We start from the raw sequence: 12227 nt of genomic DNA, 5'->3' as shown, positions 1-12227 counted from the left end.
GCTATCGTGAATTAAATATTCCTCTGCTTGATTGTTATTTAGTACAATGCAGTTTCACCCTTTTTTTGTCCTATTATTCTAATGAAATGAGCTCTACAGTATTGTTTACTTTTACCAAGGTGAAACACAAATATATGGGTTTTTAGTATGTCAGTGTTAAAGGTGTTTCATTCAAGAAATGAATTTTAAAAATATTTGCATGTTTTTAACTCTCGTTATCAATGCTGAAAGTTTTTAAATGAAAGTAAAAACTGTATTTTTCGTCAGAAGGAAATCAGTTTGGGTTACATGTGATATTCTGCCTGTAAAGACTGGCTTAATTATTGCTTTGTTGCATGGTTCTGTAATATAAATTGCTGGTTTTATTGACTTTTTCACTACTTACTGTTGAGATGTTTGGATTGTCTGTATAGATTCTCATTCACCTGGGTCACCGTCATCTAAAGCAGCGATCCCCAACCTTTTGTGCTTAACGGACCAGTTTATGTCCAAGAATATTTTCACAGACCGGCCTTTAAGATATCACGGATAAATACAACAAAATAAAACCAGTACCGGTACAAAAAAAAAAGAAAGAAAGAGGATTTATTCATAACACACAGGAAAAGACCCAGGGAAATGGAGTTAAGGATGAAAACGATTAAAAAAATAACAGTAAAAACTCTGAAAACCACAAATTTCACACCTGAGCCTCAACTCTTGCGGACTGTTACCAAACGACTCACAGACTGGGCCGGGAGCTGGGGACCACTGATCTAAAGTGAATGGGAGTCGAGGGCAGTTGAACAATCTGGACGTACTTGTGAGTCACAGGCATGTTGAAACCACCTTCATTAGGACAACAGTAGAGGTTATATACTACCGATCAGCTTTTAGAACTGAAGAAGCTTTTTGAATGGTGTTCATCAGAACAATAAACTGGATTGGACTCACAACTCAAATGCCCTGTACAGGAAAGGGCAGAGCAGGCTGTATCTGCTGTGGAAGCTCAGGTCTTTTGGAGTCAAGGGCCACTCCTGAAGACCTTCTATGACTCTGTGGTAGCCTCTGCCATATTTCACGGTGTGCTCTGCTGGGGACAGAAAGAGACTGAACAGGCTGATCCGGAGGGCCAGCTCTGTTCTAGGATGCCCTCTGGACCCAGTGGAGGTGGTGAGTGACAGGAGAATGGTGGCTAAGCTGTCATCCCTGTTGGATGCAATCTCCCACCCCGTGCAGGAGACTGTGACAGCACTGAGCAGCTCCTTCAGTGGCAGACTGCGGCACCCATGATGTGGGACAGACAGATTTTGCAGGTCTTTCCTTCCATCGGCTGTCAGACTCCACAACAGAGACCAAACATTGAGTTGACCAAACACGTGCAGACACACACGCAATACCAATAAGTGTAATTTTTTTTGACAACATAGTATTTTATTCTATTTTATATAGTATGTTATTCTTTTATCTCATTCTATTTCATTATTTTTCTTAATTTTTGCTGCTGTAACTTTGAACTGTCCACTTTCTGCTGTGACACAACAAATTTGGGACTAATAAAGGTTTATCTTATCTCATCTTAAAAGAAGGACTATTGAGGAAGACTATCAAGAAACAAAAACAACAATAAGCCTTCAAAAAGAGAAAATTAATATTAAGATGAACTCAATTCTGCTCAGTATTAATTTTAGCTTTCTGTAAGCTCAATGGTGCGGCCCTCAACAATAATCCTAGCGTCTCATGTGGCCCTTTAGGAAAATTAATTGCCGACCACTGCCTTAGATAGATCAGCAGTGTATCATACGGTCAATTTATATAACCACCACGCTCTCTCAGATCGACCAGAGGAAACAGACAGCTGAGCAGAAGGCTCACATCCTGCACTTGCTTCCTGAAATGCGACACTATTACACATTTCAGCACCATGTTGACAATAAACTGTATAAAAGAAAATAATTTAAACACTGTATTTTTGGTGAATATTTTTATGCTAAAGGCAAAACATTGCATTTGTTTAAAAAAAAAATGAAACTTTGATTCCTAGAATCACTTTCAAAATACAAAGATTTAGACCAGCGCAACATTACAAGAACATTACAACATGTTTCAAACCTAGAGCAGCTGTTAGCATCAAGATCCAAAAGTATGTGAGACTGCCCTGAGACGACGTGTCAAACGTAGCAACTACAGTCTTTTGCTTGTCAAACACATTTGCAGACTGCTGCGGGGCAACCATGAAAATTTACACGACTCCAAGCTATGATCCTGATGATGGATTGTTCTGTTTAGCTGTCTTGTGTAATTGTTGATCAGACAACCTTAGCCTTCAAATGTGGCTTATGACCAAAATGTTTTACCCCAGTGTTCATCACCCTTAAAGGTCGTGATCTTTTGCACTTTGACATACTCTGCAGCTTCTTCTTTATTTCATTTCTGCTTTGAACGCTTTGATGGAGGAGTTTCTGAAGATGTGCTTGCTGCTTTTTTTTTAGAATCCTTATCATCAGGATCATAAAGAGCACTCCGGACGAAGCGTGCAGCAGCTCCCTTATCCAGACGGGCAGCTTTTTTCTTCTCTGTGATCTCTTTCACTCTGTTCATATATGTCCTTATTCGCTCCTGAAACAACAGGATGGTTACTGAGGAATTAGACAATACATATGAATCCATGTGAGCAAATAATAAGTCAGAGATAGATGGCACATACCAATTCCTGTTTGATTCCATGTTCTCTGGGATTTATCCCTTGTGTTACCAAGTACACTGAGTAAGATAAAAAATAAAGCCACATGTCCACACTTTCCACACAAAATGACATCCATGTATGGAAAAGTTGTAATGTATTTGTCTCTTCAGTATGCTTTCGCTAAATTTATCTATATTCAACAAGATATAAAGATTAGACAAAATCGGGAAAAAACTCACTCCAGAATAATGAATTAAGGGTGTAGGCAGACATCAGATCCAGCTTGGCTTGATCCAGAGGATCCAACTGTTAATGAACCAAATTGTATTTTATTTATAGCCTCCTGCATACGACAGATTAGTATCACTTTTTTCATTAAATGTATTTGTAACATATTCAATGCAGTATTGTTTCACTGAATAAAATTTTGCTCTATAAAAGAAAATAAATATGAACACACTAGCCACTTTATTAGGTACATCTTCCTAGCATTGGGTTTTGACATCCTTTGCCCCCAGAAGTGCCCTAATTCTTCATAGCATAGATTTAACAGGGAGGTGGAAACATTGCTCAGAGTTCTGGTCCATATTGATATGATAGCATCACACAGCTGGTGCCGCTATGTCAGCTGTACATCCATGAGGTGAATCTCCTGTTCCACCACATCCCAAAGACAATCTGTTTCACTGAGATCTGGTGACGATGGAGGTCATCTGAGTACAGTGAACTAATAGTCATGGCAAGAAACCAGTTTGAGATGATTTACGGACATGGAGTGTTACACTGCTGGAAGCAGCTATCAGACGATGCATAAACTGAGGTCATAAAGGAAAAGACATGGTCAGCAACAATACTTAGGTAGGCCGGCACTTCTGTTGTTGTCTTTTGTTGCTGTCACCCATCAGCTGCCATGTTCAATGTGTTGTGTGTTCAGAGATGCTCTTCTGCATACCCTTACTGTTGTCTTCTTATGAGCCTGTGGCAGTCTGGCCATTCTCCTCTAACATCTGGCATCAACATGACATTTTCACCCAGAGAACAGACAATCACTGGATATTTTCTCTTTTTTAGACCATTGTATGTAAACCACAGAAATGATTGTGATGGAAAATCCCAGAAGATCCGCAATTTTCTGAAATACTAAGACCATGTTTCATCCCCACCTCAGTTGTTTTTCTTGACCATGTTCACATTCCTAAATTGATTGAGCTATTGGCACATTAAATAATCTGTTACCAAGTATCTGACCATGTGTTTCTAACAAAGTGGCCGGTGAGTGCACGAGTGTATACAGATAGTAGGTACGCACAAGAACAAATCTAAGCCAACAAAAAGACCAAAGTACCCGATGTGTATAATAGTATTAGGCCTACCTTTTGCAGCAGGTCATTTCTGGGCATCGACATCAACTGCTCCAAGATGGTTTTAACTGAAGTCACTGACGAGTCGAAGCCCGTGAGCTGTTCATCTATCTCGTGAGGGTAGTCCTCTGCGGCCATATTTCTGTAAAATAATTGAATAATTACAACGTCGTGTAACTTTCCTATAGGACTATTTTTCATTAGAAGAACAGAAAAACAATAGCAATATGTCCAGGAAGAGAGCTAGCATACAATGCTAACAGGAAACCAAACTAACGTTTAGATAAGCTGAGGAAAGTGACAAAAGGGATAGATGTAAGTTACTAATTACTGGTTTAATAGCAAAACGGGATCACTGTAAATTAAATCTAACAAAACAAAATCACATATTTACCCTGTTAGTAGACAACACGCTTTAGCCGACAGGAAATGACGTTAAAACTTTGACCTAGTCCTCTTCGTTTTCCTCTTCGCTCCTCTAGCGCCGTCTGCCGTTGGGATGAGTGGAACAGCTAGTTATCGTTAGCTAAATATTTTTTTTATTTTTTTTCAGCGTGATAACAATTTTATTTGCAGTTTTCTATATTTTGTTTAATAACAATATCCGTTTTTGTGTAACCGTGTGTATTCTCTAAATCGACGCTCCTTATTATTGACTTATGGCACATTTTTTTAAGCAAGGGTCTAAACGAAAAACTTCTTTAAGTATCAGCTGTTGTTTTTATTCCTGTTAAACGCCCAAATGTATTTAAAATACTCATATGTAGTAGTAACTTAATATCTAAATACAACAGAAGTGGTCATGTTACTGTGGTAACGTGGGGCGTCAGTGTGGTAAATAAAAATGAGCGCGCTGGGATGGGACAGCAGTTTAAGTGCTGTGTTTTGGGACTGCTGTAGCTCAACCCAAGCAAGCTATAAAGAAGACGCCCGAGTCATCATGGATAACTGTGATTTAGAGAAGCTCTGTGTTTCTGCTGGGAAGCTCCGTCCATCGTTCACACCTGAAGTCACAGACTACAAAGTGACTGTGGAGAGCAGCGTCAACGAAGTGACACTGGACGTGATGACAAGCGATTGTGGGGCTTCATATAGTATTGTGAGCAAGCTTTATGCCTTCTATTTCTCAATTCAAGTCTCTTTCGCATCTAATTTAGCCTTGTGATTTCTATTTCAGCTCTTTGGTGAAAGGTCTAACACGATTACACTGAAAGATGGGTTGAACAGAGTAGGAATCGAGGTGGTAGCTGAGGATGGCACCATAAAGAAATACAGTGTGGAAATCACCAAACTGTCAGCAAAGATCGCAGAGCTCAGTAACCTGGCTTTGGAAGGAGATATTTCACTTCACCCCGCGTTTTGCACCAACGTTTTTGAATACAATAGTGAGTACAGCCTATCTGTGATAAACAAGAAGTTGTATGTGAAATGTATAATTCTTTGTTTTGTTTTCTATTTCAATTGATACACAAAAGCAGCCGCAGCAGTAGACATGTAAATGTATGTATAAATATGCTACTTTGTAAGTGAATATTATTTAAAAATGCAGAGACATAAAAGGTTTGCAGTATTTCTCAGTTTACAAAATAAATTCTTATGTGCTTTTCTGGGGTTTTTTGCCTCCAGATACTGTTCCCTTTTGTTGTAATTCAGTGACACTCCTTCCTGAGGTGCCTGACAGAGGCATTAAAGTTACAGTAAATGGGGTGAGCAGCTCGGAACCAGTCCCTCTGAATTTTGGAGACACAGTGGTGGAGATTTCAGTCTGTTCACCAGATGGCAGTGTTTCACAGGTATAATAAGACATGGCTAGTGGTCAAACTTTATATATGCATCCTAGCTTTGAAATGCTTTGAAACTCATCATTATCCACCTGATAACATATAGTTTTCTTAATTTTTAAACTTCATAAGCTTTTAGCATAGCTTTTGCTTCTGTGTAATGAAACTTATTAGGAATTTGAGTCTTTTTAAAGGTCTCTGTTGGAGCCCTAATAACTCCTGCAGATGAGTGGATCCATCTGCTTTGTACCCATACATTTATCTGTGGTAACCTTTTGTCAGTAAGGGAGTAGTTAGCTTTATATACCTAATGACCTTCTCACCTTTTCAGGTGTACAAGGTGTTGGTGACTCGAGAGCTGCTTCCTGTGCCTGTGACTTTCACTGATGTGAAGCAGCAGCTGGAGTATGAATGCCCAGTATCGCTAAGTGCTTTCTACAGGCCTTTGTCTATCAATCACAGGTAAGTCTTGAAACAACTCACACATATTGCAAAACATATTCGCCAATAGTCACATCCATTACTTATCCTTTGGTTCATGCTGAATATTAATTCGCAAATGAATGATGTGTTTCCTTTATATAAAAAAATAGTATAATATATAGCAAATCACCTTTCACACATTTGTTATTTTGCTAAATTGTAGTGAACCAAAGAGCATCTTCTCAAGGCCTTATATTGAGATGCTTGCCCGAAGGTCAAAAGTTGACCCACTTAGTGACTGTCCTCTCGGAGACGGCTGGAAGGTTGTTGAACTGGACCTTGACAAGAAGATGTCAGCTGCCTTGGTCAAGTGTTTCTTTTTTCACAGAGGTGAAGCATTTCAAACATATTAGTTTAAAGCTACTGGGAAGAGTGGATGTTCTTATTCTGGATGTTCAGATAGGAGGAGGTTCTGTTGTTCTTAAAGAGAGCTAGTAGATTCCTGAACTTCTAGTACAATGAATGTCACATCAATGAATAACAAATGAAGCCACTGCCCTAATATGGATTCTTTGAGTTACTTCATTATTTCCACACCTATAGAAAATGCTTACAGCTACATTGTTGACAGGTATCTTACCTCTTAGCAGAAGTGATTACACAAGCTATACTATCATGTAACATGATGTAATACTGTAGACAACGATCATGTTACTCTAATGACAGGGGGTATTATTACTTAACTAAAACCTTGTGCCACTAACTGTCATGGGACAAAGGCTGGATTTTACATCAGGCCTTTATGTTCAGAAGATCTGGCTTGCTTACTCAGATGTGTATTTCTAAATAATCAAGGCTTCTCTTAAATTGTTTAATTTAGGTAAAAGTACAATTAGTAAAATTGTATTTATATAGCATCTTCCAAGATAAATATCACAAAGTACATCACAACAAAAATGCTTAAACATTAAAACAAAAAGTTACCAAAAGCAAGTTTCAAAAAGATGAGTTTTTAGCTTATTTATTATATTGGGTACAAATCTGTCAGGGGCACATTAAGAACTTCTGTTTTCTCTTCATTAAGTTAGAGATAATTGTCAGCCATCCAACTTTTCATAGTCTAAGCACCTCTGCAAAATCTCTTGCTTAGAAACACCTTGGGGCTTAAAAGACATACATAACTGATCATCTGTCATTCTCATAGCAGTGAAGGAAAATGTCCTTAAATTGCAAATGGCAGTTTTATTTATATACAACATTTCAACCTTAATATGCTTTATAAACGCCCCTTAACAGAACTTTGATGCAAACTGTGATGAAGAGAAGTAGAAGAAAACGTGTTTAGAAGCAGCCACAGAAAAAGATCGATTAGAAAGATACGACCATAACAAAAAGACCAAGAAACACCCGCCCAGTATCTCAGCCTATCTCAAGCCTTTTGCACCTGAAGGGACAGATGGACTGAAAGACATTTTTGAATAAAGATGCAGGTAAAATATCGAGAGTGCAGGAGCATGCTTTCATCGAGTCAACTAATTGCTAGTTTGGACACATTGCCTAGGGGGAGGTTGCATGGGGAGCAATTCTACAGATTTGTTAAATAACCTGACAGCTAAATCCATCCCGGTCCACCTCTAATGAGCTTTTTTCTCCTTTTAAACAAAGGGTGTGACACTACGATGAAACTGTCTGAGCTTGGGTCACACATTCTGGACTGTTTACATAAACCCACTGGGGACCTAGATGCAAAGGTCAGTGTAAAAGATTAAGCAGTAACCTCCATTGCCAGAATCGCTGACTTTGACACTGTTTATCCTTTATTTACAAGACAGTGCTCCATTTAACTGTGAGTAAACGCAAGTTTGAATTCCATAGTAAAAGTAATGACCACATTTATGGTGAACGAGTCAATAAAATAGTAGTTTTTATTAGCCATGTATAATTTTTACATTTCAGTAATTGGTAGAATGACAAACCCAGTTCTGTATATTCAGCACAGTCACCTTGTCAGCTTTATCAATGGAACCTGGTAAAGGCACTTTATAAAATCTTTATTTGTGATATAATCAGGATACTATTTCTTTTAGGATGTAACAGAGACAGATTGGTATAAGAAGCACTTTGAATCAGCCAAATGTCTGGAGACAGAGACTGAACACACCTGTGAGGTAATAAGCTGTACTGGGTATTCCTTTCAGTGTCCAGTTAGTTAATATTCTGACTGATGTTGATGATACACAGCAAACCTAAAAACCTAAAATTACTTATTGCCATAGTTCTATCTTGTGGTGAATGTGGGTAATCGAGGACCTTTATAGTTTACCCACTTAATCAAATGAAAAGTATAAGTTATAATATGGCTCATATCACTACTCCTACTGTATCTGTTTAAGCTTTCCTGCTTGGTCTATTTTCTACTACAGATTCGTAACTGGGAGAAAAGACTACAAATGACAGCAGCAGAAGACAGTGTTGACAAGTTGTGTGCTTTGGCCCAGGAGCACCTGAAACTCTACAGGCAACATCTGCCAAAGCCAGGCATGTAGCACTTTCACGCCTACATTTTAACACTTTGTGAATTATTATGCTGCATTGTAAGATGGTGATCCAAAACAAAATGTGGGTCAGACAAGAGTAAAGCTATTATAATACAAACTAGAAAGTCAGAAAAAAAAACCAAATGCATTTTTTCACCTGTTACTTTTTATAAAGTGCTGACTAGTCTGTCCAAATTACCATCTGCCCTAATGCCGAATGTCTGTTGTTGCCTTTATTTTTAAACAGGCTATTTACTGATTATTTAAAAATACTCTGGAGCAAAGCGACTTTTTCCTTGCCTTACCTTGACAACACAGCTCAGCTTAAAGCTAATAAAAAATACATGAAAACAGGCTGCTAAGTGGCTACTTCTGAAGCGTTCTCTTTTATTTGACATGCCAGACACTCACACTCAAGTTTGTGCTCATGTTTTCTCAGCTATCTTTGCCTTGCAAATTTTTTTGTGACTGAAAAGTATCAAAATGAGAATGAGTGTCATGAGGGTTGTTAGTAAAAAAGTGTTGATTTTTGACCTTTCATTTTTCATGTGGCCTGGTGAAACGTTTTCATTTTTAAGACACTGTTTATTGCACATTAACATTAGCTCAATGCTTCTGTCAGACTCAAAAATTTCATGAGCTAAAATGACTTTTCTGCTATGTAGCATATATCAGTTATAAAACAGCAAATGCTGAATGGGTCTGCTTGTTGGATTATGTAATGTACCAGGGAATATAACCAATTAAAAGCTTGACATCAGTGCACTTGGACAGAAAAAGGACGCACTTGCCAAGGGAAGATACTCTCTTTCAATATTTCATGCAAAAGGCGCATCCAGTACTCGGTAAAGAGAAGGCAGCTAGATGGGAGAGTCTGTTTAGTTTTCATTATGCATTGTGCTGTGAAGTATTCATGCTTGGATGAAACTGTCCTTCAATAAGCTGTTCAAAATGAGCTCACTTCACAAAGCACACAGTACCTTATCCAAGTTTTTTTTATTTTTCTGATTCTCAATACAGTTTGAATGAAATGTATTAAATTGGAGAGTCAAAATTGCTGTACTAAGATTTACTTCCATATGAATTTTATTACTGCTACTACTAAGTACTACTAAGTGACATGATACGTGCTGAATTCTTTATAATTCCTGGAACAAAACATGATCATCAGGTTTACACTGCCGCTGGTTGCTGACAGCGTTTTGAGCATGCCGCCAAATACAATCCAAAGAATTACAAAAATAGTTAAATTCAAGTCAGCGGATTATAAAGGGCTTAATTACTTAATAAAATTCGAAACTAAAGCCAAGATTCATGACACATGCTGTGTACTGGTTAAATCAGTTTCTCTAAATACTTCAAGCTATGTTTATATGTGTAAGATCAATAAAATTGCTAGTGGTAACAACAGCCAACAACATTTTATTCTTCTCACATTAATAAACACATTTAGACAGTGTTCTTAAGCTCAACCAAATACTTAAACTAGACACACTTATGGTAAAATTGTAGATAGGAAGTCTATTGTAAGTTTGGTTTGATCTTACATTTGAACTGAAGGGGGTTTTAAATGGGTCTTTAAAACTCTTAAATGTAATGTCATCCTGCGGCGATGAAAAATGTTGTTTGCCAGTACTATATAATCTATATATATGCAAATCCTCTGGTCTCTCTGTCAGATGTGTACCACAAAACAGTGTTTTATTTTTCCTATTTCCACAGGAGACCTGTTGCACCATGAAGATGGCCAGTCTCCTCTGCATAGCCTGGAGCAGGCTGCTGTCCACTATGCATCAGCTATCAGACTTAACTCCAGAGATGCCAGGCTTCACTTCCAGCTGGGTCTCGTGCTGGAGGAGCACCATTATGCTACAGAGATGTACAGCCTACAGAGGAAGGTGTGGTACTATTATACACAAATAAAAGCTCTCTATGCAGCATATTAGTTGTATTAAAACAATGAAAAAAATTACTGAAGGTTATTTTAATCAGAATTGCACAGTAAATAACATGCTAATGTTAAATTAAAATATATGGTCAATTACAGCTGAAATGTCAGTTAACGACATTGCTTTGATGTTGCAGTACACACTTTCATTATTCATAAGCATGTGGAAGTTTATGAAATGTGACAAAGCTTTCAGAAAATATAAAAATAGTACTTTTTTGCCAGGTTATTGTAAATCAGTTGTCTTGTTGATTTTTGAGTTGAAAGCTAATGAACCTCGCATGTTTCAACTCAAAGGCTGACAAAGAGAGAGATGAATTAAGTGATGCCAAATCAACGGCACATCAGGATGACATCTTGGCTGTGTGTAAACTGCACGGTTTCCTTGGAACACCCACAGTAGAGAACCAGCTGCAGGCTCTGGATAAAGAGTATCATCTGCTCAAAGAGCAGGGACAGTCCAGCAAAGCAGACTATGTTCAGACTCTCTACATCTGGCTTTCTAAGAAAACTGGCAAGGTAATTGTGTCATACGCTGTCAGTACCTCTGCTTCTATTGCTTGAGGAAACGGTTTTATCTGATAGTGATGAAAAAGACTAGTGAGGGGCCAGTACAGACAGGCTATCGCCCTCTTCCTAACATCAGTACAACTTCTCTTTGACTTATGAGTGATCTGTTAGAATGTAAAACCACCCTAACCCTTTTGTAAACAATATTCAGTTCAGCATCTCAGAATATTACTGTTAACATTTCCACAGGTTCTTCAAACACACTTAAGTCGTCACAGAGCTGAATTTTATTCAGCTGAAGATCTTGATGTTTTTCATTGCTAGTTATAGAAATCAGTATCGTTCCAGATACTTCAGTTCTGCATTCACTACCATGGTAAATATAGATATTGTTCTGTATGGTTGTTTTTAGTCTAAGCATCTATGACTGTTACTTATCATCAATAAACTTGGACTTGGTGGTTGCAGGACATCAGTGCAACTATGCAGGATAAAGAGAGCTATATCCACCGAGCCCTTCTGAAGTACCTGGATGCCTGGTCTCTGTGCCCAGAAAGCTGGGAGTACAGCCTCCATGCAGGAAGGCTGCTGCTGCTGCAAGGGAGGGAAAGGGAAGCCCTGCTGCACTTTCACAATGGGCTGGCCCTACGACCCCTACACCCTGCACTCAGGTCAGTTTGCAGGATTGTACATACGGTAGTAGAAGAAGGAAAAATATTGTAATACTAATAGTAACTTGTAATAGTAACAAGAAACTAGATTAAAGAAGCTGATTAAATATTGCAGAGTTAGGAAGCTGTGCAGCTCTCACTGTGATCTCTTCAATGTGTGTTGCCTTTCTTTTTTCCAGATTCTTCGCAGGCCTGGGTCTGCTACTGCAGGAACAGAAAGCCTCTGAGGATGCAGAGAAGGAGGCTGCTTTGTTCTTACAACAGGGACTGGAGCACTTTATCAGCCAGCGCTGCAGCAAGAGGTGTGTGTGTGTGTGTGTGTGTGTGTGTG

General features: G+C 38.5%; 2 protein-coding genes across 5 annotated transcripts in view; one reads left to right on the top strand and one right to left on the bottom strand.

The window, feature by feature from the left end:
• Positions 1–648: 648 nt before the first annotated feature.
• Positions 649–4528, bottom strand: c1d (C1D nuclear receptor corepressor). Its single transcript, XM_005922415.3, has 5 exons — positions 4421–4528; positions 4039–4168; positions 2905–2971; positions 2687–2742; positions 649–2598 (listed from the first exon to the last, which is right to left on the bottom strand). The coding sequence occupies exons 2-5, from the start codon at positions 4162–4164 to the stop codon at positions 2407–2409; spliced, it is 441 nt and encodes a 146-aa protein (XP_005922477.1). The 5' UTR covers positions 4165–4168; positions 4421–4528; the 3' UTR covers positions 649–2406.
• The window catches only part of LOC102301712, a 12931-nt gene continuing 5224 nt past the window's right edge, over positions 4521–12227 (top strand). For 3 of the 4 annotated variants that reach the window (XM_042220891.1, XM_042220892.1, XM_042220890.1), the window contains exons 1-12: positions 4521–5125; positions 5204–5411; positions 5653–5819; positions 6139–6269; positions 6454–6620; positions 7896–7981; positions 8318–8398; positions 8654–8768; positions 10490–10665; positions 11013–11234; positions 11694–11896; positions 12076–12198. In XM_042220891.1, coding sequence (XP_042076825.1) covers positions 4871–5125; positions 5204–5411; positions 5653–5819; positions 6139–6269; positions 6454–6620; positions 7896–7981; positions 8318–8398; positions 8654–8768; positions 10490–10665; positions 11013–11234; positions 11694–11896; positions 12076–12198 — 1934 coding nt within the window. In that variant the 5' untranslated portion in view covers positions 4521–4870. The remainder of the gene's footprint in view (positions 5126–5203; positions 5412–5652; positions 5820–6138; positions 6270–6453; positions 6621–7895; positions 7982–8317; positions 8399–8653; positions 8769–10489; positions 10666–11012; positions 11235–11693; positions 11897–12075; positions 12199–12227) is intronic. The other variant, XM_042220893.1, reaches the window with a different exon arrangement.

The sequence above is a fragment of the Haplochromis burtoni genome, unplaced genomic scaffold (genome assembly GCF_018398535.1).
Source record: "Haplochromis burtoni strain Fernald_Lab_line unplaced genomic scaffold, NCSU_Asbu1 Contig_57, whole genome shotgun sequence".
NCBI classification, from domain to species: Eukaryota; Metazoa; Chordata; class Actinopteri; order Cichliformes; family Cichlidae; genus Haplochromis; species Haplochromis burtoni.
The sequence above is the reverse complement of the archived record's forward strand: the minus strand, read 5'-3'. Positions and strand labels throughout refer to the sequence as shown.